At 42.9% G+C, this 24,079-nt stretch overlaps 2 protein-coding genes across 7 annotated transcripts; both read right to left on the reverse strand.

Moving 5' to 3' along the window:
- Positions 1–708: 708 nt before the first annotated feature.
- On the reverse strand, positions 709–10,030 carry sypl1 (synaptophysin-like 1). Of its 3 annotated transcripts, none has more exons than XM_077545353.1 (6): positions 9,745–10,030; positions 9,145–9,260; positions 4,775–4,893; positions 3,943–4,147; positions 3,063–3,254; positions 709–2,623 (listed from the first exon to the last, which is right to left on the reverse strand). In XM_077545353.1, the coding sequence occupies exons 2-6, from the start codon at positions 9,211–9,213 to the stop codon at positions 2,489–2,491; spliced, it is 720 nt and encodes a 239-aa protein (XP_077401479.1). In that variant the 5' UTR covers positions 9,214–9,260; positions 9,745–10,030; the 3' UTR covers positions 709–2,488. The 3 variants fall into 3 exon arrangements, with proteins under 3 accessions (XP_077401479.1, XP_077401478.1, XP_077401477.1); XM_077545352.1 differs by having other exon boundaries at positions 9,145–9,395; positions 9,745–10,029; XM_077545351.1 differs by lacking the exon at positions 9,745–10,030 and having other exon boundaries at positions 9,145–9,735.
- Positions 10,031–10,504: 474 nt separating this feature from the next.
- nampt1 (nicotinamide phosphoribosyltransferase 1) lies at positions 10,505–23,901 on the reverse strand. 4 transcript variants are annotated; one of them, XR_013288361.1, is made up of 13 exons: positions 23,659–23,901; positions 20,436–20,592; positions 19,062–19,165; positions 18,857–18,985; positions 17,266–17,424; positions 16,860–16,996; positions 14,792–15,017; positions 13,939–14,058; positions 13,726–13,866; positions 13,384–13,518; positions 11,946–12,807; positions 11,698–11,831; positions 10,505–11,149 (listed from the first exon to the last, which is right to left on the reverse strand). XR_013288361.1 is itself a non-coding variant. In XM_077544411.1 (11 exons), the coding sequence occupies exons 1-11, from the start codon at positions 23,710–23,712 to the stop codon at positions 12,706–12,708; spliced, it is 1,464 nt and encodes a 487-aa protein (XP_077400537.1). In that variant the 5' UTR covers positions 23,713–23,901; the 3' UTR covers positions 10,505–12,705. The 4 variants fall into 4 exon arrangements, 1 of the variants encoding a protein (XP_077400537.1); XR_013288359.1 differs by having other exon boundaries at positions 10,505–11,831; XR_013288360.1 differs by having other exon boundaries at positions 11,698–12,807.
- Positions 23,902–24,079: the final 178 nt, after the last annotated feature.

Here is a 24,079-nt window from a genome sequence, read left to right on the forward strand (position 1 = left end):
AGAAGTTCAGCGTGGAGAGGAAATTATCCCCCCAAAAAATAAAGAAGCTATCTTGTTCTTTCAGTCACGACAGGCTGAAATCTGACTTTTTCTCTTTTTTTTTTTAAACCTAACATCCACATAATATACTGATGGTAATCAATGAATACAAGTTCATGTAACAAATTTGTAGAATTTAGGTTAAAATATGGGTCAGTGCGATATGCTTCCATGTATTTTACTCCACTGACCTCTTGTGGCCGAAATAAGCAACTGCAATTCCTTAGGCTTAATGAGAAGCAAATCTATTTTGCTCACTTTTAAGTACAACTCAGTCTCCAAGCAGACTCTTGCTCCAGTTCTCACTCATATTTGAAATGCAAAGGCGCTCAAAGGAGGGCCATTGGAAGTGGGGAGAGGGTTGGGCGTGGCCTCGTCTGGCTGTGATTGACAGCAGCAGTCAAAACTACAATCCAAATGATTTCTATACTACCACAAGCTCCAAAATCCATGCCAAATAAACGAACCAAATGTTATAGTAATAAATCACTAACATAGTACAATATATGCTCGTCCCAAGAGAGGAAAAATGAACCTGAAGTCGGCACCACACAAACATTTTTGTTTGTCTCAAGCTTTCAACAAAAATGCACTAAAATGCAAAAAAAATAATGATCGGGGCATGTAGAGACCCGTTTAAAAATGTATCAGAAGAAAAAAAAAAGTTGATTTAGTGTTGAGTTGCTCTTTAGGGACACAATAATACAGGGAGGAAAATATTACAGCAGAATATATATTTAAATTGCATTGCAGAAACACAAAGGCATATCTAAATTGTGACTATTTCATAAAGCAACAAAACATATGAAATGCTAAATAGAATACAGAATGTGCGGGGGCATCACCAGTATACCGCCACATCGATTTTTTATTTTTATTCCACATCCAAGCAAAAAAATGCAACAGATATCAAAATACATTGGAAATACCTTGCAGACACTCAACTCAACTGTCACAATGCAAACAAATCAAGCATCAAACAGTACAGAAAGAGAGCAAAACAATGAATGGAACATAACATAAGCAATATGCAATAAACAATAATAACATCGGAGACGCTAACAATGTCAAAAGTCAAAAGTCCACGTCCAGTCCTCCGCATTTCCATTCAACATTCTGCCGCTGCCACCTCATCCAGAAGGAATGATGCGGAAATAACATTTCCTTGACAACCGGGTTCGAAAGATGTTTTCCTCTCAGCACATGTCACGTGGCTTCCCCTTACGATGACGGCCATTCTCATTGGCTGAGAGCGCAACTCACGACGAATGAAACGTGAGCAAATACACGGTTGGTTATTGCCTTGTCATGGCGCGTATTGCTGGAAGGGGGCGTGGTTCAAACCGGGATTGTTGCAAAAAAAAAGATGGAAGCATGTGCTACCACATTCCAAAACTAAACAATTCCAACCCGGATTGAAACAACCTATTCAGGGGTTTATTTATTTATTAGGGATGTCAAAATGAGTGCGTTCATTTTAAGTTCCTTTTTTCTCCCCCTCTTTTTTTCTGTTTCTGGAGTTCCTTTAACGCGCCATTTATGACCGCCCCTGACTTGGAAAGCCTGCACTGCACTGAAATGCAGTCGCAACGCAGCACACACGTCCATGACAACATTTAGCAGGAATAAATTCAATAATAATGGAGACTGGGGTCAAATTGATTTTACAATTTAAAAAATGTGCAGAATTTTACAAGTTACTTCATGTAAAAAAAAAAATGTAAGCACTTTTGTTAAGAGTACAAACATTTAGAAAACAATCTTATTGTACATTTAGAACAGATATAAAATTTACGGTTAATCATGATTGAAAAAATGTAATCACCTGACACCCCTACTAAATATATTCAATATGTAAGAAGATATTTGCTGAAACTCTTTTGCCAGCATTTAATTGTTCCTCCATTTTTGGGGTTTAAGGCTAAAACGGGGCCAATTGACGCAATTGCTTTCTATGCCGACGCCACTAAAATGCATCGTCCAGCTGGGCAGTCCGCCAGCATGGCTCCTTTAGAGCGCCTCATTGGTGGCCATGAGTGTGCACACATCATGGTGGGGAGAGGGGAGAGTCAGATCAGATGAATCCTGACGTAAACAAAGGCACAGACCAGAATGAATAACCTCTCCCGATTGAATTAAGCTTACAGCGAGCACCTTTGCTGAAATGAGTAAAGATGGAAAGACCAAATCATATCAATGCAGTGAAAAGCATAAAGAAGCAAGTACATGAAAAAAAGAATTGAGGTTTTAGGTGCTATAATGAGTACCTTCCCGTTATTAGGACAAGCCAAAAGATAATAGCAGTACCCTGAACTTCTTTGGTGGAGCTACTTGACATGAAAAGCCAATTTGATATTCTAAAAGCATTAGTGCATGAGAAAAAAGCAATTGTTTGGCTACAAAACGCCAAATGACCAATCAAGACGTTTATTGGTGGCGTGTGTTTGTATTATATTGCCGCCGGAAGCTGCTGCCTCCCACCCGGTGCTGGCTGGCTTGACATTTTCTGCGAGTGCCAGCGAGTCTCCTTGTACACGAACCAGGCGTTGCCGGCCCACACAAACATGTTGAGGTAGCCAAACACCTGAAGGGGAGGGGGTTCAAAGACAAAACGTATTTTTATTTATTTTTTTTAAAAACAAAACAATTGCTGGCTCATTCAAAGTGCGAGTGGGGAACAAGTGCAAGCGTTGTTGCTCAGTGTCTCATGACTGAGTCAGGACTCGTGCTGGAGAAACTGGGCAGTAACACTTTTGCATAAAACCAATAGATGGCGCTAACTTTCCTCTCCAAATAGATTTTGAATATACATATTATTTTGAAATAGATTTATATTGTTCCAAATATATTTTGTTTACACTGCTCCATGCAGCAAAAGCTAAGCAAGGATTGCTTGAGCCCAACTAATTCTGCCTAGCAACAAGGGTGTGCACAAATGTCACATGACCAGCAAAGGAGCAAAGCGTTTCCCAACTAGGACTGAAGCCAACGAAGGCACGTACGGGACGGAAAGCCAATCTCACCACGGACATGTTGAGCGTGCGCAGGTTGGCGAACTCGGTGACCTCGCAGGTGATGTTGCTCGCCTTGCAGAGCGCTACGGTGGCGCCGATGCCGTCCGTGTCCGTGGCGTCCTTCACGTTCTGCAGGCCCTTGGCCCAGGCGGACGAGCACACCAGCCACAGGAACACCGCCGCGGCCGTGATGACAAAGTCCTACAAGTCATCCACACGCACACTCGGGCTGAGTTACTGCCATTGTGGAAAAGGTGGACGGCAACAGCTCAACTTGATTTGAACAGGGGTGTGTGGACTTATTATAGCCACTTTTAAGCAAGTGCGTCAAAATGAGTGCGTTCATTTGGAGTTCATTAAAAGTTCCTTTAATGCCACTCATTTCTTTTTAAGGAGCGATTAAGGACCCGTACATGGAAAGCCTGTGATCGGGGCATGAATTCCAGTCGCAACGCAGCAGACGCATCCACGTCTAAATAATAATGCATATATAGTTGTGGAGACTGGGGTCAAGTTGTGATTTATGATTTTAAAGATGTGCAGAATTTCACAAATGACTTCATCTTACAGATCAGATCGCTGTTAATATGAAAAGAAAAATGCACCTATGTCTTACAAATGCATTTATGCCATCTAGTGGCAGAAAATGACCTCAACACAAGTCTACATCACACTTTTTTTAATCTGAACTCAACATTATGAATTAAAAGATGCATTTTTGCATCTACTTTTTTGTTAACAAATGTATGAAAACTTATTGAACATTAAGAAAAGATATAAAATGTGTGATGAATCAAGAGTTAACTATTGAAGTCATGCGATGAATTCAGATTCAAAATTGCAATCACCCCTACCTAGTTTGAACATAAGAGAAATGCAAAGCCCTCACCAAAATAGGTCCAAAGTCAGAGTTCTTGTAAACGTGCATGTAGCCCAAATAAAGCAAAAGGGCGGCCATGCTGTACAGGAAGCAGAAGACGGCCACGCCCACAAAGAACTCGGCCGCGGAGGACGAGTCCCCCATCAGATGCGTGGCGCTGACGGAGCGATTGCATATGGTGGCGTTGCCTTCCATCAGCGGCACTTGACTTAACCTGACGACGCAACAAAACACATCAACGTAGCAAAACGATTTTGGGATGTCGGCATTCACTTCCATCCCAAAAACATCAACATTAAAAAAAAAAAGACAAAAAAAGTGTTTTTCACACAGCAGCAACGATATACGAAAACGACTGGCACCCAAAATCGCTGCTCTTTAATGCTGTTGACTTTCTTTGAGCTTTTGGCGCACTGAAGATAAATTTGTGTTCATCTTGAAACGGACAAATCAAGTCTTGGCAAGTCATGTGCCAGGCATGGAAAGTTTTAGCGTGCGGCTTCCTTGCGTTACGGGACCAAAAGGCACATGAACCGATTGGGATTCTCAATTTGGCCACAACGCGATGCGGAATTCTAGACCTTAGAAATGAAAAAGAACAACTTCTAAAAAGTTTACACAAATACTAAAGTGCAACGTATTGTAAAAGACTAAAATAATCTGCCTGTAATTCATATTTTTCTTGCAAGTGTGAAGGGACAAAAAAAAAAAATCCATTATTTTATTCCGATTTTTAAAAATTCCCGTGTAATCGGTTTTGGGATGTTTTCCCCCTAACAAAATATGAAAAGTGCCATTGGTCCAAAAACCCAAATCCTTACGGACGATGCGGCGTTCTCACCTGAAGGGGTAGCGGTAATTGACGTCGAGTGTTTGGTTTCTGCCATCGCCGCACAAGATGGACACGACGTTCTTGGCCGTGAAACCGCCGCAGCTTCCAAAAGCAAATATGGCCGTCAGCTGTTTGGAACAACAACAAGACAGCAAGGTGTCTAAACTCACTGGAATTCTTTGCTCCACGCCAAGTCCGGATGTCCAGACCATCATTTTGGCAAAATAGTGACAAATGGCATCGGACTTGAGTCATATTCACAGAAATATCGCATGACAAACACCCCAAGGCAACAAACAGCTAGCTAGCGGCGGCGCCGCTCCTCTAGACTCCATCACTGGCTGGGCTAAAACCTCGGGAGGGAAATCACAAGTCAGCAAGTGCGTCATTTAATCGCATTGTGGACCACTTGGCTTCCTTTCACTCGCTCGCCAGCAACGCCAGTCGGCCGCCCAACACTTCCACATGAGTCGCATTGGGTTGGAAATCATTGGGTATTATGAGATGTTGACAAATATTTGCTTATTTATGCGGGTGACAATGGCCGCAGCGGCCAAAACATCCCTAATTCAAATGAAGCTGCACTAATAAACTAGCCACCAGAGGGTGCTGGAACTGCAATAAAATGGCAATATTGCTGTTATCATTACATCCCTCGTACCGAGTGCTGTGAAATGACGCTTATCAACTGCAGCGTTCCGCCACTAATAGCGAAGATACACAAGTAAGTGACACCCCCGAAAGCAGCGCGAGAATTTCCTGTAGCTACCGCAAAACAAAGAAACGAATACTCTATTAGACGGGCTTAGGGCCTCATCCCATAAATGGCTAATAGGGGAGTTGTTGTTGTTGTTGACCGATTCAAAGCGCTCCCTCTTCAGCATCGTCCGATTTGAGGCATGGACGGCAAATTCCTTCAGAAATTGCGTTCTCTTGTGATCTTTGATGATCTCGAACGCACGCTGACGATTAAAGCGTCTCCTCGGCCGGCATTCCACTGCAGAATTTCTGGCCAGAGTTTGCGATTTAGCGTGGAGGAGACCATGTGATGCAAAAGCGCGCCTACAAACGCCAGTCTTTGCTTTTAAGAAGTCAGACGGACATCTAGACGTGAAAAGACAAAGCAGATTAAACAAGGTTTATGCAAGGCCTGTGGAACAAAACAAACAAAAAAAAAGCGCAGCTATCAGAAAGAGCAGCGCAAAATTGTCCACTGAATTGAAACGAAACGTGGGCAAAATGTGCCATTATTTAAAAAAAATTTAGGGTGGAGAGGCTTGAAAACAGGAACGGCTGATGCAGTCAGTACTGACTCAGAAAACCAGTTTTGACCGGTTTTCAGAAAACCAGCATTGACTGGAGTGCCCCCAATAAAACAAAAGTGCGCCTTTCAGAGTGGGCAGTCTAAGGCACACCTGTGCACGAATCATGGTGTCTAATTAGCATCTTGATATGGCACACCTGTGAGTGGGGATGGATTATCTCGGCAAAGGAGAAGTGCTCACTATCACAGATTTGACATTTATTTGAAAGGTTTTAAGCTTGCACAATATAATCAAGAAAATATCAATATGGCGATATTGGCCCACATCAGAATATGCATATCGCAAAGACATGAATATGGAATTCCATGATTTGATCTGAATTTGAGCAGTCAGACGCAAACTTAAATGTGCATCGCCATCCAATAGTTGCGGAATTACAATTAACTAAGAATACATTGAGATTGCTTTTTTTTTTTTTTATGAAAAAATGTCATTTGTGACATCGAACAACGAGATGCATGTTTTTCCCAATATCGTGCAGCCCTCACCAAACACTTAGACACTTTTCTCATATAGGCTTTTACATTTTCTCAAATATCTCTTTAACACTCAATGTTCAAACCTTCATAAATTTAAAATAATTTATACTACTGTAAAAAAAAAAAAAACATGTAAAATTGCCAAATTTTTGTGTGTGTGTTTACTTTTCGGGTTAGTCACATTTCAGGCGGAAAGGATATTTAGGGTATTTGCATTGCTATTAAATGTCAAAATGGGTCAAATTTGTGCCTAACCATATGTAACGGTTAAGGGAGTGTCTCTGTGTTGTGGAGTCTGAAAGTGCTGAGTTGAGGGGCCGCTTCCGTACCACATGTGCACTTTAAACACACGTTGAGGCCTCCAAGCAGATGTGTGGCCATGTGGTGACGGACCGGGCGCTTCCGACAAACACGCTCACATTCCAGCGTATGAAACGACATGTATGAGGGGAAGCTGACATGTCACCTTCACCACATCTGGCTCAACAGCATCATCCGCACTTCCATGCATTCCAGACTTCCTGTTTGCACTCCAACTACTGGAATGTCAGGAAGCACAAACGTTTCGGTCCGCTTTATATTCCCACTACGAAACGAGGACATCCAGTTCCCGGCCGGGTGTTATTCGCCAGCTCATCATATGACACAATTGACACTTTCACAAACATGTGACCCAGTACGCAACATGCGGCTCCATTTGGAGGAAAGTAAAAGAGTATGGAGTGGATTCACTGCACATATTGTCCAGTTGGGAGGCAAAACACGCCTCCACGACTGTAACAAGAATATGGTTGGTGGAAGTTCGTGTTTATGTTTGGGGGAGCGATTGGAGCGAGGGAAAAGACGACAGGAAGTGACATTTACAGAGTCAGCAAATCCCGGTCCACAAAGTAAAATCCCTGCCACAGTTTGGCTTTAGCTCCTGGTGCTAGCTGGCTAGCTAGCTCCCTAGCAGCTAAGCAAGCACCCGAGGAGCTAGCGCATGCTCACATGAGCCAGGAGTTAGCATAGTGTAATGTGCTGACTTGTGCAATTTCAAGTCAGCAAGTCCCTGCTTTAATCGTCCAAGCCGTGCGGTCAGTGAGAACCGAAGAGGATCAAACGGTCGACTCCGCTCTATACGTACAAACACGCGCTACGTGTATGATGCGTTTCTTCCACAAGGTGAATTATTATGGAGCACGGCTTTAATCTAGAACAATGGTCGTTTGTCAATATGAAAAAAAAAACAGAGTACGATCTTGCCTACTTTCAACTTGGGCCGTGACTGATGACGTTTCCCGAGATCACAAGGACGGAAGAAAGCATTTTCATTTAAAGGGCAAGAAGTCAATGAAATGGACGCCAGTTCACTTTCTTCACGTCGCAGCAAGAAGCAGTTTTGCTTTGCATTATCTTAAAGTGTTTTATGTTCTATCGCATCCAGAGGTGGCAAATCCAGGTCCAGAAAGTAAAAAGCCTGCCAGTTTGCCTTTAGCCCCTTGTGCTAGCTACCGAGCACCCGAGGAGCTAGCTAGGGAGCTCACTTAGCTAGCACTAAAGCTAAACTGTGGCAGGATTTTTACTTTCTGGACCCGAACTTGCCACCTCTGATCACATCAACGTACATTATTTGAATGTAATCGTAGGTCTATTTGCGGATTATTACGTCGCTTGTGCTGTGCCTTACTGACATGCTTCACTGCCATCTTTCTGTTCTAAATACTCAAAGGAGAAGAACTTTGTAACCGTAGTTAGCCTTTGATGGTGCTTGCAGCTAGCGTCGAACCCAATGGGTCAACCGCCGCTTACCGTCTACAGCGCTGGTCGTCACTAGTCCCCATGATTCGGGCTTTTGTCTTCTTTTGTTCTAGCTAGATTTTGCTAGCGGCTTCTTTCTTTTTAGCGAGTTCTTGCTAGCCTCTCCTGCCAGTCGGGCTGCTCGCTCACTCCAAATAATAATTGGTAGTAGGCCTAATTGGTGGCTAGCAAAGTGTGGTCTCTCAGAGGCACCGTAGTGCGCGTGCTTCAAAATCATTGCGTTCTCTTAGTTCAACACTAGATGGCACAATTTGACAAACTGACAACTAGCATGAACCCTTGCGAGGATAAAGGCTTCGCAAAATGGATGGATGGAGTTGCTGGATTATAAGCCTCATATATTTGACCACAGACGGTCAATCAACATGAACAGACGATAAAACAACACAAGACATATTCTTTATCCTCTGCAAAAAAGGTAATATAGTACTGCAGGTTACTGAGTCATTTAGAGAAGTTGTGAAAAATCTTCGTTTGTATTAATGACCGTTTTACGGCTCCCTGATGGCCAGGTTGAAGTAAGCATGATGCACAGATTGTGTATTTAGTTAATACTGGATATTTGACAAAACTTGACTCATTTTTTATAAAGATTTCAATCAAATGACATATACAAAATTTGCCAATAAAACTGTCCAATAGCTTTGTATTGCTACTTAAGAAGTAGAAAGAAAACCGCACCTCCTTGTCCTCTGGTTCTGACCCACTTAGAACCACACACACATACACAGGATTAAAAAAAAAAAGAAGAGAAAGAGAGAAAGACCTCACTTACCCACTCCACTAGTTTGACGAAGCCCAGCGGCTCCTTCAACGGGGACAAGTTGAGCCGAAATCCAGTCATCACGACTTGGGTCCACAACTTTTTTTCTTTTCTTTTTTTTTTTTGGACTGAGACGAGCCCCGAATTGTGGAAGAATCGGTGATGTTGGTCCCACACAGGGAGGAAAGACAAAAAAAAAAAAAAAGGGAAAAAAAGGGTGGGAGTGATTTGACAGCGTGACGTGGTTTTGCTGGCCTATAACACTGCAAAAAATGAGGTGTGGGGGGGAGACAGAGGGGAAAGAAAAAGTGGATTCTGTCGATTCGGTAACAAGAATACAGGAAACTTTTTACAGAACAAACAAGCAACTAAGTGGCGATCTTTGTTTTCACTGTTTGGCGTCTGACACGCACACAAGCACTTTTTAAGCCTGCATCCATCTTAAGTCTGCCACACTTTCATTCGCCTTGCGATGGAACCTTCCTTCTTTTTTCCCCTTGTTTTAACGTGGCTTTAATTAGCGGTCGTTGAGGCTCAAGTGCGCGTGCTCGCGAGCCTCCTCGATGGCGAATGGGTCATATGACAACTTGAAAAAAAGGCGAATATTCTCACCAATGGGCTCTTTGCACAGCTCGACTACTTCCTGAATTGAATACCACTCCTTTGTTTCCTGTCTTTCAGGAGTGGACAAACCGATTCATCCAGGTGTGTCCGCCATTTTGTGGAATTTGTCGTGGTGGCACTGGTTACTGTGGTCAGGCACACCTGGATGAATCACTTTGTCCAATCATCCAAGACAGGAAATGGACGAGTGGTATTTGTAGTGGATTAAGAGTCCATAAAAAAAAGAAGAAGAAGAAAGAATGGTTACCGAACACAAAAACACATTCGACGACCACATCACATGCTTCGTAAAAGCATCAAAATTAAGTTGTTGTAAAATTTCAACGGCCACACCCTTTATATTAATGCATTTTGGTAAGTGTGTAGTATCCAGTGAAAAAGGTTTATGCTAAATACAAAAGCATGATTTATTATTATTATTACTGAAAACTACACCATGAAACAGTGTAATATTTAAGGCACTCGAAAACCTTAGTATTTTAGCTGAACTATTTTAACTACAATTTACCAACATCAATATAGTAATTATTTGCACTATTATAAAGAAGTTGAACCTTTATAGTTAGACTGACTATTTTTTTAATTGAACCCCCCCCCCCCCCAAAAAAAAAAACAAGTTTACCAGCAAAACTTGTCCCCTAAGTGAAATTGAATGCCCTTAAAAAATATATATGTATATTTTTCAAGTAAACACAGATCAACAATTAGAGAATTTCAAACCAAACAAATAAATCAAAGGTCATCCAACTGACAGGTGACTTGTTTAATTGTTGCAACGTGGGTTGTGTAAAGTGTCCGTGAGATTCCAGGACAACAAACACACACACACACAATGGAAGTCAACAACATGAGGAAAAAAATGAATTGACCATCCGTAATACAACACGCACTCCCACACGTCCGTCCGAAAGTCAAGCAAATTTGGATTTTGTGTAGGTAGAAAAAAGGTGTTACTAACAAAAATAATATCTAGTGTGGCAGTCTCTCGGACCCGCCTCCACCCCCCACACACACTGTCTGCTTTCAGTCAAACTATGTACACAGTTGAGAAAGGCAGTACATGGCCAGGATATTTACTGCAATATACAAAATAATATGCATTAATATGCATCTGAGGTAAGAACAGAGTCAATAAATCAACATGAAGTACTCAAAAACATGCCCCCTAATTATGCAAAAAAATAAATGGGAGGTGATTCTTAAACAGCAGTTGTGAAATCAAACAAAAAGGGAGACAAATGAAATACAATTAAAAAAAAAAGTGTTCTCCTTCAGCGTGGTTGTGCGCTTTCATCAGCTCGTTAATCAAGTGTGATGGTGCGAGGGGTGACGTCACAGGTGTGCAGCCGTGGACCTTTTTTATTTTTATTTTTTTTAATCAAATGGCTTGAGGCTTGAGCAGCAAGGGGATGGACATGAAAAGAACATTTCAAGAATTTGGTGAAAAACAAGATTGGAACATGGTAACATTTTGGAAGAGCATAATTATGAGAAAAACATGGACGGAAAAAAAAAGTGTGTTATTATGATACAATTTGGTCGTGTTAATTACCACAGTTTCAACGTAATACTGTAGATCTAAATTCCGGAAAAATCTGGATTGTTCTGTGGGGAGGGAGTGCACACGGCGACCAGCAACATGCGGCCATTCAAATGTTGCTTGGTGAAAGAATTATGAATACAGAAGACAACACGTATTTTCGCTTAATACTGTTCGACAAACTGGTTTTAATTTCGAGAAAAGAAACTTTTTTCCGTTTTTGGACTTAAACTGTGCTTAGCAGCGGGTTATTTAGTCCCCACAATGTCAACGGTGGACTTCACTGCAAAATGGGGAACCAGGCGGCTTGAAATTTGCGAGTTCCCGCCCGAATGGGATCAATTGGCAAGTATGTATTGATGTCAGTGTTGAGTGGATGTTCTTGCTGGTTAGTTTGATACCTGTGAGGTCAACAGCTCGGAGCGTCCCTTTTTCTCAACGTGGCTGATCCGAGGAGACGCACCAGGCAGTGAGAGCGACAGATACCATGTCAAGAAAAGTGTCACACACCTTCCCCGCCACAATAAATACCTTGCTAGTGGAAAAAGAAAACATTTCCAGGATTACAATTTGCATAAAGGAAGCTGTAAATCACTGGCGCATCAGAAGCCACGCACACACGCACACACGCACACACACACACACGTACTTGGATCCTCTTCACTCCAGTGAAGACGTTTTTGTGCCATGAACGGACTGGACGCCAACGCGTGGTCATTTGGAGAACATTCTCCCGCTGTGAAGAGCTCAGTGCCAACAAGAGGAACGCTAAAGCTGCTATATTTCAGGAAAATGCCTCATTTTCAACAATACAAACTTGAGAAACAAAAAGACGTGTCGAAAATAAGATGGCCGCTCGATGACGGGAATGCTCTTTGAGGGAGATGACAGCAATTTAGAAACGGAAACATTGCAACATTTCAGGCAGAACTTGAAACATTTCAGCCTTTTTCTTTCCATTTTGCCTGCAAGTAAACTCTAGTTCTATTTCAATATTTTTTCAACACCTTCACAGGAAAGACAAAGCCAGGTAGACTACAGAGGGCACATGAACGCATCGTGGTGACCTTTGGGAGGTCTCCTCGAACGGAAACAGAGCAGCCAATGATATCGTCCCGTTTGCTAGGAGGGCGGGGCAGCAGCTCAAACAACACCCATCCTTCCATTGGCTTGGCACGGTTCTTATTTATATACGATTCTTCTTCTTTCTTTTTTTTAAGAACATTTGTCATCATCAGAAGTGAGTGAGCTCCGTGGAGTTCCCGTTTTTTTTTGTTTTTTAAGGAAATCACAGAACGTATCAGTGCACAGAGCCTCAGCTGGTTTTGGGGTTGTGATGTCAGTGGCCGAGGAAGAGGGTGTGAAAAGGGGCAGTGGGGGTCAATGAATGTCAGAACGGGGGTCAGCGTCTAGTCGAGCTCGCTCTCCTTCAGCTTGGCATTGTCTCTGACTTGGTCAAACGTGTACGTCTTCACAATCTTGCCGTTCTGGAAGACGGTGTGAAGCAGGTCCTGGTCGGGAGGAAGAACACGTGATGAACCGCGACAATCACACGCTGGATGTCAACACAACTGTGATGGATTTCCTTGCGGGATTCTTATTGAACAGGGCTTTCAAAATGAGGGCGTTCATTTCAAGTTGCTTTGACGCCACTCATTGTTTTAGCACGCGATTAACGCCTTACTCGGAAAGCCTGAATTCCAGTCGCAACGCAGAAGACACGCCCACATCAAACTTATAAGTAACAAATGTCATAATAATGCATATATTTGTGGAGACTGCGGTCAAGTTGTATTTGAGCATTTTAGAAATGCTTCACAAGTGACTTCATGTCAACGATTAGGCCGCTCTTAATACGAAAAGAAAAATGCAACGATGCCATCTGGCAGAAAAATGACCGACACGAATCAATATCACGCTCGTTTTTTACATTATTTTATGAACGATTATGAAATTAGAAAAGGATTGTACAGATATCAAATTTGCAATCAATCATGACTTAACTATTGAAGTCATGCGATTAATCGCAATAAAAAAATGGACACCCCGAGTAGTGACGCATTTTCAGGTGTGCCGAGTAAACTCACCACTCCGTACTCCTCCAGGTCACCTTTGCCCTCTTCTAGGGTGACAAACTCCCCACTATGAGTCCGGTGTAAAGACAGGCGTCCTTTCTTTGACCTCTTGTTGGGGTCCGCCACGGGGTCCTTGAACACGTTCACCTTGTCGGAGGCAAGCAAAATGCTCCGTTCATCTCAATATCAAATAAGCAAATTGGGATTTTTTTTTTTTTTTTTGAAATATACTACTTTTCACTGACAAGGCTCTCCATGCATAGAATTAAAAACAATATCACGTTGACATTTTCACAGCTAATACAGTAACCAAAACAATGGCTCGAAAGTGGCAATTTGCGGTCTGTCCCTCACCCCGAGTCCGTTGGTGACCACGTAGCTGCATTTGAAGGAGCAATTGAGCAGATCTCTGGTCAGTTTCTGCAGCAGAGCCCCCCCGGAGCCGAAGGAAACATTCTCAATGGACCACCGGTGCTCCTTCATGCCCTCCACTATCTGCGAGGAAGGAAATCGAGTGACGACAGAACATTCACACATCCAGAGTGAGCGTGACACCAGCGTGCGGACCTCCTGCAGGGTGTTGATGTCCACTCCATCGCCTTGAATGACTCGGATATACGGAGGCAGCACCTTGAATCCTTTGCAGTTCTCTTCTGGGGGGAACTTCTTACCCAGGATGTCCAGCACCTAACAAGTTCATCAGCCATGAAGACAAACTCACACATCAGGAGAATTTGGAAGGTTCATAAAAAAACGAGAAAAAATAAATAAATCTAAAAATAAATGTTGAAATATATCAAATAGAATTAAATATCAATCAATCAATAAAAACGCTCTGCTCTCACATTTATTCATTTCATGCTGCAGACGCTCTGTCAGAACCAATTGTTATTCAAATGAGGGGGCGGTCCTAAGCACGTCTTGGGTTGGGCTCCGCCGCTGCAAACTGCCTTTCAATGGTCCGAGTGAGCGGGTTGCAGTTGTAGTGACAAAATAGTCGGCATGAAATACATGAATGTGAGAGCAGAGCGTTTTTATTTATTGGTTTATATTGAAATTTATTTGGGTATTTTTTTTGTATTCATTTCAACATTTTTTTGGGGGGGGGGGGGGAATCTCATTTATTTTTGTATTTATTCATTTTTACTAACTTGTTTTTATTTCTATTTATTTTTTGTATTACATTTTGGAATTATATATATATAAAAAATTTTAATATACGCTTTTATTTATTTATTTTAAATTTTGGCAGTTTTGGTCCTTCATATTTTTCCAACTCACTTTTTTTCCCCCCTCAATATTGCAATTGTGATTTTTTTTTCCCATTTATTTTTAACAAACACAAGCAATAAATGAATCCGATTTACAATAGAAAAACGCATTTGAATGTAGTCTCTGAATAGGGAAGTAGCGAGCGCACCTTCAACACTGTATCCAGGGGGTTCCCCGAGTCCGGCCGCACGACGAGCGGCGCGTCGGCGCTGCGCGATTCGATGAGGCTGCGGAGATCCTCGCCCCAGATCTTCTCGCAGGCGTTGTAGATGTCGTAGCTGTCGCTGACAATGGAGACGGGCACGCCGGGGAACTGCTTGATGATGTGCTCAAAGGCGTCCTTCTCATGGTCCTTGCCCCACGCGGTGATGGTGCTGTGGCCAAGGTGACAAAAACAAGTTGCTCCAGCTGCATCTCCAATTACAACAGCGTCAGAAGCCTCATTTATTTCAGAAGTTCCATTTAAAAAGAAAAGATGTGTCAACTAGTTCAAGATTTCGCTACTATGGGCAGAAAATGTCATTTTGAATCTCTACTGCCACCTGTTGACGAAAAATGGAATTGCGCACAGCCGTGTCACATCCGCAGACAAGGGGTGAGAAATTGGAACCCCAATCCAGTCTGAAACCTATTAGCCACAGGTTTGCAGGAGTACCCATTGTGAACAGCTAAGGTGTTAATCCACCAATTAGAAGATGTTTCAGATAAATGGCCAAATAAAAAGGCTACTGTAAAGATATTTTTGGCCAAATTGTTACAGAGAGCAGCAAAGTTCATGCAAATATTACAAAGGGACAGTCAAAATATTTTTTTTAAAGACAAAACTTGGGCAAGAATTGGCCTTATGGAATGTATTTTCTAGTCAAGCTATATCATATGAATACTGGATGAAATGAATTTCTCTTAAAGGTTTGGATTTGTTGAGTTGCACCCACAAATTGTCCCCAAGGGAGACACGTGTCCTTATTTTAGCGAGAAAGATTTTAAAAACTTTGAAAATGTCATTTTATGCGGCAGGAATCCTTCGCCGTTTTAGGCCCCGGAAGAAATTCTTTGCAAAGAGCAAAGATATATTTTGTCATGATACAAATTTGTAATGTTATGAGAATGAAGTGGTATTTTTAAGATGGCCACAATATTGTCATATCAAGTCAAATTAAAATGACTGCTACTGCTTTGCCCTGCAGCAGAGAATTGCAAAAATACGACTTAAGTCTTGTAATAATATGCCTTTTATCCTGGAAAAGGTGCCTTTTTTGTTGGGGGGAAATAGGACTATAATCCCCGCCCCCCCCCCCCAAAAAAAAAATTGGACTTGAACTTATAATAAATCCACTTACATTCGAAAAAAAAAAAAAAAGTCAACTTAATTCATGCAAGTAACGTCTGATCTTTTGTAACCATACATCACAATCAATCATATTAGTGCCTTTGAGAGAGAGAGAGAAAGATGTCATAATGTCATGTTTAGATGGTCACATATAACATCATATTGTTAAGAAATGTTTAAGGTTGACTTCCAAAAGGCTTAGTAGAGTACAGACACCGTACAAACATTGCATTCCTCAAAACAGATCAACCATAATGATTGTTTACGGTGCAATGGAACCCGAGCCTTTCTAAGGTAAACAGATGACTGTGTCATTCTATAGCAGTTACTATGGCAACAACGTGAGCTTCCCACAAGGCACTTTGGTGCGGGAACGAAGGACCAATCGAAGCAGCAGTAATTGCCGACAGAGTGAGGATGTGGATATGACGCAAATGGCCCAGTGCCATAAAACTAAAGCGTGTGTTCACGGTGCGACAGCCAATCACATCTTCCTGCCTCCAGCCAATCATGGTACGGGGGGCACACAAGCCCCCTGACACAGCAGATGTCTCTGGGTGGATTTTGGACTCCAGCTGACAAATGCCACCAAACAGAGCGCAGCTTTGCTGTTGTGAAGTCATGCAAAGACCCGATCGCCTTGAATGACGGACGAAAGAGGCCGAGACGATGGATAGCGCCACCTGTTGATTGCCATGCACAAATGTCTTTTACGGTGAACCCCCTTTATCCCGGGGGATACGTTACAGAGACACCGCCGTGCGTTTCAATTGAGCGCAACAATATGAAAAACGTTTTTAATAGATATATTTGGACCCCTCCTGCATGCTTTAAACTTATTGGAACACACTTTTTTTTCTGTGTGTGTATTTGTGTGCGTGAGTACCTGTGTTCTGCAGCAGGCACAGAGAACCCTGGCACCGGGTCCTTGGTGCCATAGTACTTCTTAATCACACAAATTCCAGCCACCGTGTCCGTGCCCTTAAAGTTGACCAAGTGAGCAGAAGCGCCGATGCCCGCAGTCTGTCGAAAACAGCAGAAGATCAGATAGAAAAAAAATCAGACATGCCAAAATCTATTCCAATATGGTTACTTGTTAGAAAATGGCATTAGTTACGTAATCCAAATACCATCATATTAAAGTAATGTAACTTAAATACTTCCAAGCATTTAAAATGTTATGCCACATATTTATGAAATGTATTTGTAATCCGATTACCGCTACATGTATTCCGTTACTCCCCAAGCCTGACACCACATGACTTTGCGCCACGATAAAATGTCCTCAGTACCTCTTGGGAGGAGACGCCCCGGTAGCCAAAGTCGTGTAATTTGTACTCGAGCCCTTCCAAGTTCCCGGACGTGTCCAGGAGATATTTGGCCAGGATCTTCTTCTGCTCCCTGGAGTTGGTCGCCACGGTGATGGGGTACCAGATCTGCACTAGGATGGTCTAAAACAAACAGCAAGGACAGTCATTGCTGTGCCAAGTCGTCAACTGGATCGAAAACCTTCAAACGAACAGGCCGACGAGTGGCTCACATTCTTTCATGTTTCCGAACGCCTTCCAGGACGAGAGAAATGTGAAAACAAGCAACATTGCGATGCAGCACGTACAATGTGTGCGTACAGTGACGGTCGCATCGTGTGTGTGTGTGTGTGTGTACGTGTGTGTGTGTGTGTGTGCCGGAAGTTACTTTGAATAGTTGGCCTTTGTTAGCAGGATTATGCAAAAAGAAAAAAAGTCAATGAACACACACACACACTAAACAGACTCATGTGATTCCATGACCACGCCTCTTTTTGCATGCATACACAAGGTCGTGCACACAGCATTAGTTGCACATCAACTTTACACTGTAAAAAAAAAAAAATTGAGCAATATTTACTTGAACAAACCTAGTAACGTTTGTTCACTGAGAAATTCTAAGTAACTTTTACAATGAGAGTTTTGAGAACATTTGACAAGTTTCTTGTAAAAAAAGCTAATGTAAGCGTTGAGGAACGAACCTATGACCTTCAGCTTGGGTGGCAGCTTGTCAGGGGCAATCCTCGTACCTCCAAGAGACCGGTTTTGCAGCAATGCAGTATAGTGGCAAGCAGCAAGAGTGGCATGGCTCAGGTGCGAGCATGTCTGTCTTCTAAGATGAATGTCAGGATTTCGTACAAAGCTTTTTTTCCCTAATAATAAACTAGTCTCATGTACTCAAAACGCTACTTGTAAAATTGACTTTAACTCAACTTTACTATGCTTTTTCAAGTAATTATTACTCTCCATCTTTTTTACAGTGTGTCATCATTATGGTGGTATCATTAAAGAACGATAGCTGCAGTGTTGTAAATGAGAGCAAAGCGGGTAACAAAGCAGAATGCTGCATTTAATTATATAATCTCGTGTGTGTTCATTAAAGACTCACAATTGTACGTGCGAATCCTAAGTGCACCTCGATATAGCGAGTGCAGGGGTGGCCAATACGTTTTGCAAAGGGGCCACGTCGGGAAGTCAACACTTGCCGAGGGTCAAGCCAACCTCAGCTTTCTTTTACATTATTTGAAAAATGTGTCGATATGGAACATAATAGTGTAATACCATTTTTGAAGTAAATCAGAAGCAGTCATTAAAATGATGAGATCTTTATCCGTTCAAAATTCTGACATCAATTCATATTAGCCCAGCATATTTTATGTTCAATTTTAAGCGTGAGCAAATGGCTGCAAATTTTACTTTCGATTCGAAAGACATTTGACCCGCATCCTGCGATTTGATCATTTTAACAGGAACGCAAAAGAAACATTGGATGAAGAAGCTCCACTCGGGTCCAAAGGTTTTGTCGTCATGAAAGCCATGGTTCAAGCATTGGGTTCCAGCTTCCTCCTGGACTCACCTCCACCCAGTTGGTAAGCCAGTAGCATTCGGGATCCGTGCTCTCCACTGTGAACAAGACGTTGCCGCGGGGGATGACGCTCCCCTCCGGGACCGCCTTGATTTCGATAGGCAGGTGGCCGTTGTATTTCTGGGAGAAGACACAACCACAACGGGTCACACGCTCGCTCCGAGATGCCGACACTTTGAAATGTTGACTTTCTGACCTCCAAAATGTACGTCCAGCCTTTCTCGTTAAAAACATCATGCTGGAAGTGTTCTCGGTACACCTCCTTGGCCTCCTGGATCTTCTCGGGAGTGATTACCTTTCCTGGACACGAGAGGGAGTTAGTGTGATGTGAATAAAAAAAAAAAAAAAGAAGAAGAAGAAGAAAAGAAGGAACCCAAGGGACAGGAATGCTATTTTCCTGTCCACGGTTGTAATCCCATTAGAAGCATCCCATGCGCAGTGACAGGGATTCTTTGTCCTCTCACTCACTCACACTCGTCGATATTCTCTATTTCTCGCTCCAAGTCCCCAAACAGCAATAAAGATCCCATTGAATTGACGGAGAAATCCGATTGACTTCTTGTGCTAAAGATGAGCACAGTTGGAGATCACAGATTTGGGGAGCATTTCAATGGCAGGAATGCACTAATTGGGGGCAAACGGACATTTTGAACAGCATTTCCATGACTTTTTTTTTTTCTTGTTTCGAAGATCCGTTTTTTGCAGCGCACGCCACTTGAAAGAAGGGAGCAATACGGTTGAATTTTTGCTCGCCTGCAAACCAGACTGGAGTCGTCGCTGTACCACAGACTCACGTTACACATCAAGAGCATTTCGGAGGCGGGCCAAACCGAACCAATCACCGGAGAGCGCGAGTTACGTTTTCGGGGCATTTCCTATGGATTTTCATCGAGTGTCGTTGGCGAACAAATATGGCCAACATTCTGTGCAGTCTTAGCCTACCGTTGAAATGTTTTTCTTTCTTTCAAGAAAGTAGGCCTGGCTTGCCAGGCTAGATTTTGTTAAAAGTTGGACACAATTTTAGCCTAGTAGCATAATTGCCCAAGTCATTTTCAACTCACAGTTCCAATAATCAATCAATTATAACAACATTTCTTGTTTTTCCAAAATTGTTCAGAATGGACTTAACGATGTCGATATGTACGGTCTTGTTCTGACCGGTCTTGGTCCCAAAACATTTCTGCCCCTTCAAGTACACTTAAGTTGGAATAGTTTGAGCGGTTAATCATTAAGCCGGCTTGGAATGAGGAGGGAGGAAGTGGTGATAGGGGGAGGGGTGGGGGGGGGGGGCATGGTCCTCCTCGCTCATTGGCTGAAAGAGCAGCTGTGCTTTTGTGTCCCTTGCTCTCCCCCGGGCCACCTCTGCCACCGCACCATGAAATCCTCTTAGAGGCCAAGGATTGCTTTTTTTCTTAAATGGTGAAAACTAGAAACGCTTCAATCCAGCCTCATTTGTAGGGACCGAATGATAAAGATTACTGGGCATGAACTAGAAGAAACATTTGCATTTTTGGTCTGTGTCAGAATGGCAGGTAACATTTGAAAACACAACAGAGGAGTCAAGAGTTACCTTTGAGGTATTTGTGGAGGATGTACTGAAGGCCGTAGAAGACCGTTTTGTCGTATTTGACTTTTCTGCTTTTGCTGGGATCCGTCCTCTTCTCGCGGCACTCAAAGTACGAGTAGACTTTACTCGTGTTTGGGGGGTATTGTTTATAATGAGTTACCTGCAAATACACAACAAAATGGAGGAGATTAAGATTATTACTGTAAATAAACTTCATGTGACCTAAATTCAATGTCTGGCTAATCTAGCACGGTGTGCATTATCTTTAAATTGCACAACGGAGAGCAAAATTGTTGCAAAATACATTGAGAGAGCTTCGATGCATTTACAGCTTCTGGGAAAACGTTATCCAAAAACAAACTCATTTATGGAATGTGATTTTTTTTTTGTTACATCAGTGGTTTCAAACTACAATGTAACAGGTCGGACTTTGTCCAACAGAGACATGCCTGGGCATATTTCCTCATGAAAGAGCTCATGCTAACAAATAAGAAATAATGACGCGTCCACGTAGGCCGTCCGTTGTATCCACACTGAACCATTTGAAGATTGAACACTTGCTGCCTGGCAACCGAAATTTCTCGTAAAGCTTCGATTATTTATTTTGTTTTCAAAGCATACACATCAGCCCCAAAATATCCCACACTCTGTCGATTACTTTCCAAAGGGCAATATAAATCGGGCTCTGTGCTACATGATTAGGAATTGTGATATCACAAGGATCAGATGCGATGCAAATGTGCGTGACATCAGCCAATAAGACGAAAACAAAAGGAAACCAGAAGTAAACAATGAGCGAACGTGCAGCTAAACAAGCCATGACTTGGCGTCATCTTCCCAAGATGGAAGCGTTTCGACAACATCATTCTTCCCCAAGGTTTTTTTTTTCTGCTGTTATCTCGTGAAGTCAATGAAGACGTCGTGCAAGGGAAGTACTCGAAAACAGTGAACACAACAATCCTGTTCAATCATTAGAACAAGCTAGTATGTGGAAAGCATGCACGACCCCAACCCTAACCTCGCGTCCTCAGATGCGCCCAAATGCCAAACTTTGTCGCGAGGCTCATTCAAACTCGTGTCACGACATTGTTATTGACGCTAGGCTAGCACGCAGTAATATCATGTTTACGCCATCTATCAAATAACGGCATTTGTTTTGCTGGACTTTTCTGCATTCTATGACCTTGGCTTTTGTTTACTGTGGGTGAGACTACGTCAATAAAAACGGAGCGACCAACTTACATGTGTAGCGGCAAGCGGCCTGCCTTGGAATACTGACGTCATACAAGGATAGCGAAATAATAATCTTTTCTTTTATGTAAATAATGTTGCTGAAATTGAGTTTGGAAAGGCAAAAAACGACTTTCACCATTTTTTTTTTTATTGAAGATTTATTTACCGTCATGTTGGCGCCTTTGAACAAATCAAAGTTGTTTTTGTGTTTGACTAAATGTCCAACCTTGATTCTGCGCGGCCCACAGGCTCAACTGCATTTGAGATCGGTGGCCGAGAAGGGTGGGAAAACAAGAGCTACAGACAAATGTCAACGAGCAACTCAGCTTATTTGACCCCTGTCACTGTCCTTTCAAGGACTCAAAATAGAGTCAAGACATTCACTGGGGAACGTGGAGCTGCCCACGCACACACTCTTCTACTATCCAGCTTTATCTTGGGCCATTCTAAAAATCAATGGCCACTCACCGACTTAAAAGGAATCTCTCCAAAGGTTACGTGATCGGGCCAAACGAAATAAAAAGAATGAGATGAAGGTTACTTCAGAGCTTGTCCGAACTGTACTGAAGACTGTGTTTAAAATGTGTCGCAGCAAAGCACCCCCTTACGATGACCTAAATGTCACAAGCCCCCCATGCCTACACTTGTCATTGTGCATGTTTGTAAACAAGAGTTGCTGAAAAGAAGGCACAACCAGTTTCTCTTTCAATTGTATATTAGACGAAACCACAGCAGCCATTTTAGGAAGACGCGTCCAGAGGACATAAAACCTGATCACTGTCATGACCCTTCTAGAACTTCTTAGTACTATTTAGTATCGGGTAGAACCTCCTTTCATTTTATTTTAAGAGAGACGCTCGCTTGCTCTGCATGGATGGAACATTTACAGGTACAGAAAGCTCTTCATAGTGAATAGAATGATGCCAAAATGGTGATGTTGTTCCCAACCAGGAACTGTCAGATGCACAGGGCATTGTGAACAACCTCTCACCTCTTCTCATGCATAGAACAAAGCAAGCGCTTCGGGATCTATTTGTAGAGATAGGTTGATCATTTGTCCCAGAATGAAACATAAAACTCGTAGTTTGGGTTTGAATTGGAGTTTTTGTGACCCCAGTCCTGAAACTTTTCTGACATATATCAACAATGAGATGTGCTTTTAAACTTTGAAATGTATCCACATATCGCCTTAAGGTTAATGTACAACTGTATGAAAATAATACAATTGAAATAACAATGATATAGTATTAAAAAAGGCTATATAACACAAATAGATCAACAATGATAGTGGCAGTGCAATCACGTGACCACGGGACATGGCAAGTGGCAATTCGCCTGACAACCATCCATCCAAGGCTAACTAAATTCTTTCCCCCCAGATGTTCCTTATGAATGGTCCCGATAATATACCATACAATGCATGCTTACAAAAAATAAAAACGTAAAAAAAATGATATCAGCACTAATGGCGCTACAACGTAGCTACGGCGCAAAGGTCAGTTCCATTTAAACTTTTTGCTTGTCCCTCAAGCTTAAATGTTCAGTCGCCTCCATCTATTTTGACTAAAAGCAATGTAATAAGAACACCTCCTGATTGAGACTTTTTCCCACGGAAGCGCATAGGAGCGCTTGCTAGCTCGATGCTAACCAATGTTAGCTTGTTAATATTCATCTTCCCCAATGGCTTGCGCGTCACTTAGCACGTTAGCTTACTCGGCTAGTGAGCGGATAGCTTCAGAAAGCTAACCGAGTACCGACCGGTGCAACTGGGGAGGAATTTCAAGCCGACAGAGGGATGCTTTGTTTCAGTCGCAACCCCCCTCCGTCTCTCCTCCGCATCCTCAGCTCGACTGGGCCTGGTGGCGACCTCCTCAGCGCGGTGGCCTTGGGACTGATGGTGGAGCCACCTTGACTCAATGCACGTCCATCCATCAGCCCCACATGCCCCCTCTCCCCAGCCCGCCTGAGAGCGACCCCATCCCGGGGACGGTACCTTGTAAGAATCGGTGGCGAGCAGGATGTTGAAGTCGGCGTCCCTGTGCTCCATCTTTGCCCCACTCGTCGGTTGTCAGTCAGTCGCAGCTGTCAGTGGGTTGCGCCGTGCCGCTTGCCTGAACTGCCTGCCGGGGACTCCTGGCTGATAACGTAGCTGGGCAAAAGGGGGAGGAGACGGCGGCGGACGGAGCGGAGGACTGGTGGGGGTGTGGGTGGGGGTTGAGAACGGCGGGGGGTGGGGTTGGGGGATTGGGGGTCGGGGTGGTGATGGAATTGGAATATTCCGAAATGGCTCGGCTCTACTCGGTTCTGCCCGGCAACGTAAGGATGCCAGCCAACCAGGAAGCGTGCAGTCGCCGAAGATCGTATAGCGAAAGATGATGACTCATTACGCAAGCGAGGAAGCAGATCGTATGCAG

Source organism: Vanacampus margaritifer, chromosome 15 (genome assembly GCF_051991255.1).
Source record: "Vanacampus margaritifer isolate UIUO_Vmar chromosome 15, RoL_Vmar_1.0, whole genome shotgun sequence".
NCBI classification, from domain to species: domain Eukaryota; kingdom Metazoa; phylum Chordata; class Actinopteri; order Syngnathiformes; family Syngnathidae; genus Vanacampus; species Vanacampus margaritifer.

Excerpts from the sequence above, each read along its gene's own strand:
- sypl1 (XM_077545353.1), bottom strand. The coding sequence starts at position 9,213 with ATGACTGGATTTCGGCTCAACTTGTCCCCGTTGAAGGAGCCGCTGGGC. Across the intron at positions 4,148-4,774 it reads AATTACCGCTACCCCTTCAG|GTTAAGTCAAGTGCCGCTGA; the intron begins GTGAGAACGCCG and ends TTGCGTCGTCAG. Across the intron at positions 2,624-3,062 it reads GCACGCTCAACATGTCCGTG|GTGTTTGGCTACCTCAACAT; the intron begins GTGAGATTGGCT and ends CCTCCCCTTCAG.
- nampt1 (XM_077544411.1), bottom strand. The coding sequence starts at position 23,712 with ATGGAGCACAGGGACGCCGACTTCAACATCCTGCTCGCCACCGATTCT. Across the intron at positions 18,986-19,061 it reads GCTGGACGTACATTTTGGAG|AAATACAACGGCCACCTGCC; the intron begins GTCAGAAAGTCA and ends GTCTTCTCCCAG. Across the intron at positions 16,997-17,265 it reads GGGGCGTCTCCTCCCAAGAG|ACTGCGGGCATCGGCGCTTC; the intron begins GTACTGAGGACA and ends TGTTTTCGACAG.